The following is a 1,225-nucleotide window of genomic DNA, read 5'->3' on the forward strand; positions in this document are numbered from 1 at the left end:
CGAGTTTGCGATTCCTCGCTGAGCTGAAGAGACACTGCTATGTTACGCCTACTAGTTACTTGACGTTAATATCAAATTTCAAAAAAGTAGTTGTTGTTGGTGAATCTTGCTATCTTGCATTTCCTCAACGCTGAGATACTCCGTGATAAGAGACTAGAAGTTGAGACGTTACGACAGCGATTCCAGAATGGGTTGGATAAGTTGAGCGAGGCTGGGCAAGCGGTGAGTTGGCGATGGTGTGGTATGGAATTATGCCGGAGCTCGGTGAACTAATGGTGAAAATCGGAATTTCAAAATGAGAAAAACCAAGGAAGTAAACTGCATGGAATTTCGTGGCGCGAGAGAATTTGTGATGATCGTGTATATATAGAATTCGGAAGGAGAGTTCCAGAGGGAGATTATGGATATCGTTATTTATGGTAGGTCGCTGTGATGGAGACGGAGTTGGTGGCCATGCAACCTGTGTTGGAGAAAACGTCTAAGGAGGTGAGGCTCTGTTACTCCTAGAATTTATGCGCTCGTTGTGGGCTGATAAGACGCTGGAATGTACACTAGGGGAAGTGTGGTTTTATATTCCTGTAGTAGATATATGGTCAATGATAAGTATATGAATAGTTATGAAAAACGGAGGAATGTTATCTGAATGATATTCGAGAGGAATTTGAGAATAGTATCATAGTTCGCCGAGTGATCGTGGCAGTGGCTCGGCTGTTTTGGCGCTGTTTTTGGAAGTATTGCTGTTGATGTTGTTGAGTGCTCTGGTTAGGTGGCAGAGATGATGGTTGTTATCACAGAGGATAAGGCTAAAGCGGCTATCACACAGGAAGCTGTGGCTAAGCAGGTGAGGAAGGGTGTCTATGGTAGGGGCATATATTCAACGCCATATTCTTCGGATAGTCCTTTCACAAAGATGATAAAAATGTGGCGAATTTTCTTGTATAGGGGTGGAATTGCAATGTCGACTTTGTGTAGGAGAAGGAGGCGTCAGCGCAGGCAGCGGTCGCTCAAGAGATCAAGGATGATGCTCAGAAGGATCTGGACGAGGCCCTGCCGGCCTTGGAAGTGGCTGTGCAGTGCTTGAAGAGTCTCAAGCTCAGTCACATTCAGGAGGTGGGGTTATGAGTTGTTGCTGCTGTTGGTCGTGGAGAAGGTAGGTGGCAGGTGAAAGCACTGGCTAATCCACCGGGCGGAGTTAAACTCACTTTGGAAGCGATATGTATTATGT

General features: G+C 45.6%; 1 protein-coding gene across 1 annotated transcript; it reads left to right on the forward strand.

Annotated features, from left to right (window-relative positions):
- Positions 1-135: 135 nt before the first annotated feature.
- On the forward strand, positions 136-1,216 carry Pmar_PMAR003962 (dynein heavy chain, putative; the record flags this gene model as incomplete). Its single annotated transcript, XM_002785094.1, has 5 exons — positions 136-222; positions 424-486; positions 767-841; positions 973-1,110; positions 1,162-1,216. Coding segments are annotated over 5 exons (418 nt in total), but the record flags the coding sequence as incomplete, so codon positions are not given.
- Positions 1,217-1,225: the final 9 nt, after the last annotated feature.

The sequence above is a fragment of the Perkinsus marinus genome (genome assembly GCF_000006405.1).
Source record: "Perkinsus marinus ATCC 50983 genomic scaffold scf_1104296933974, whole genome shotgun sequence".
Taxonomy (NCBI): Eukaryota; Perkinsozoa; order Perkinsida; family Perkinsidae; genus Perkinsus; species Perkinsus marinus.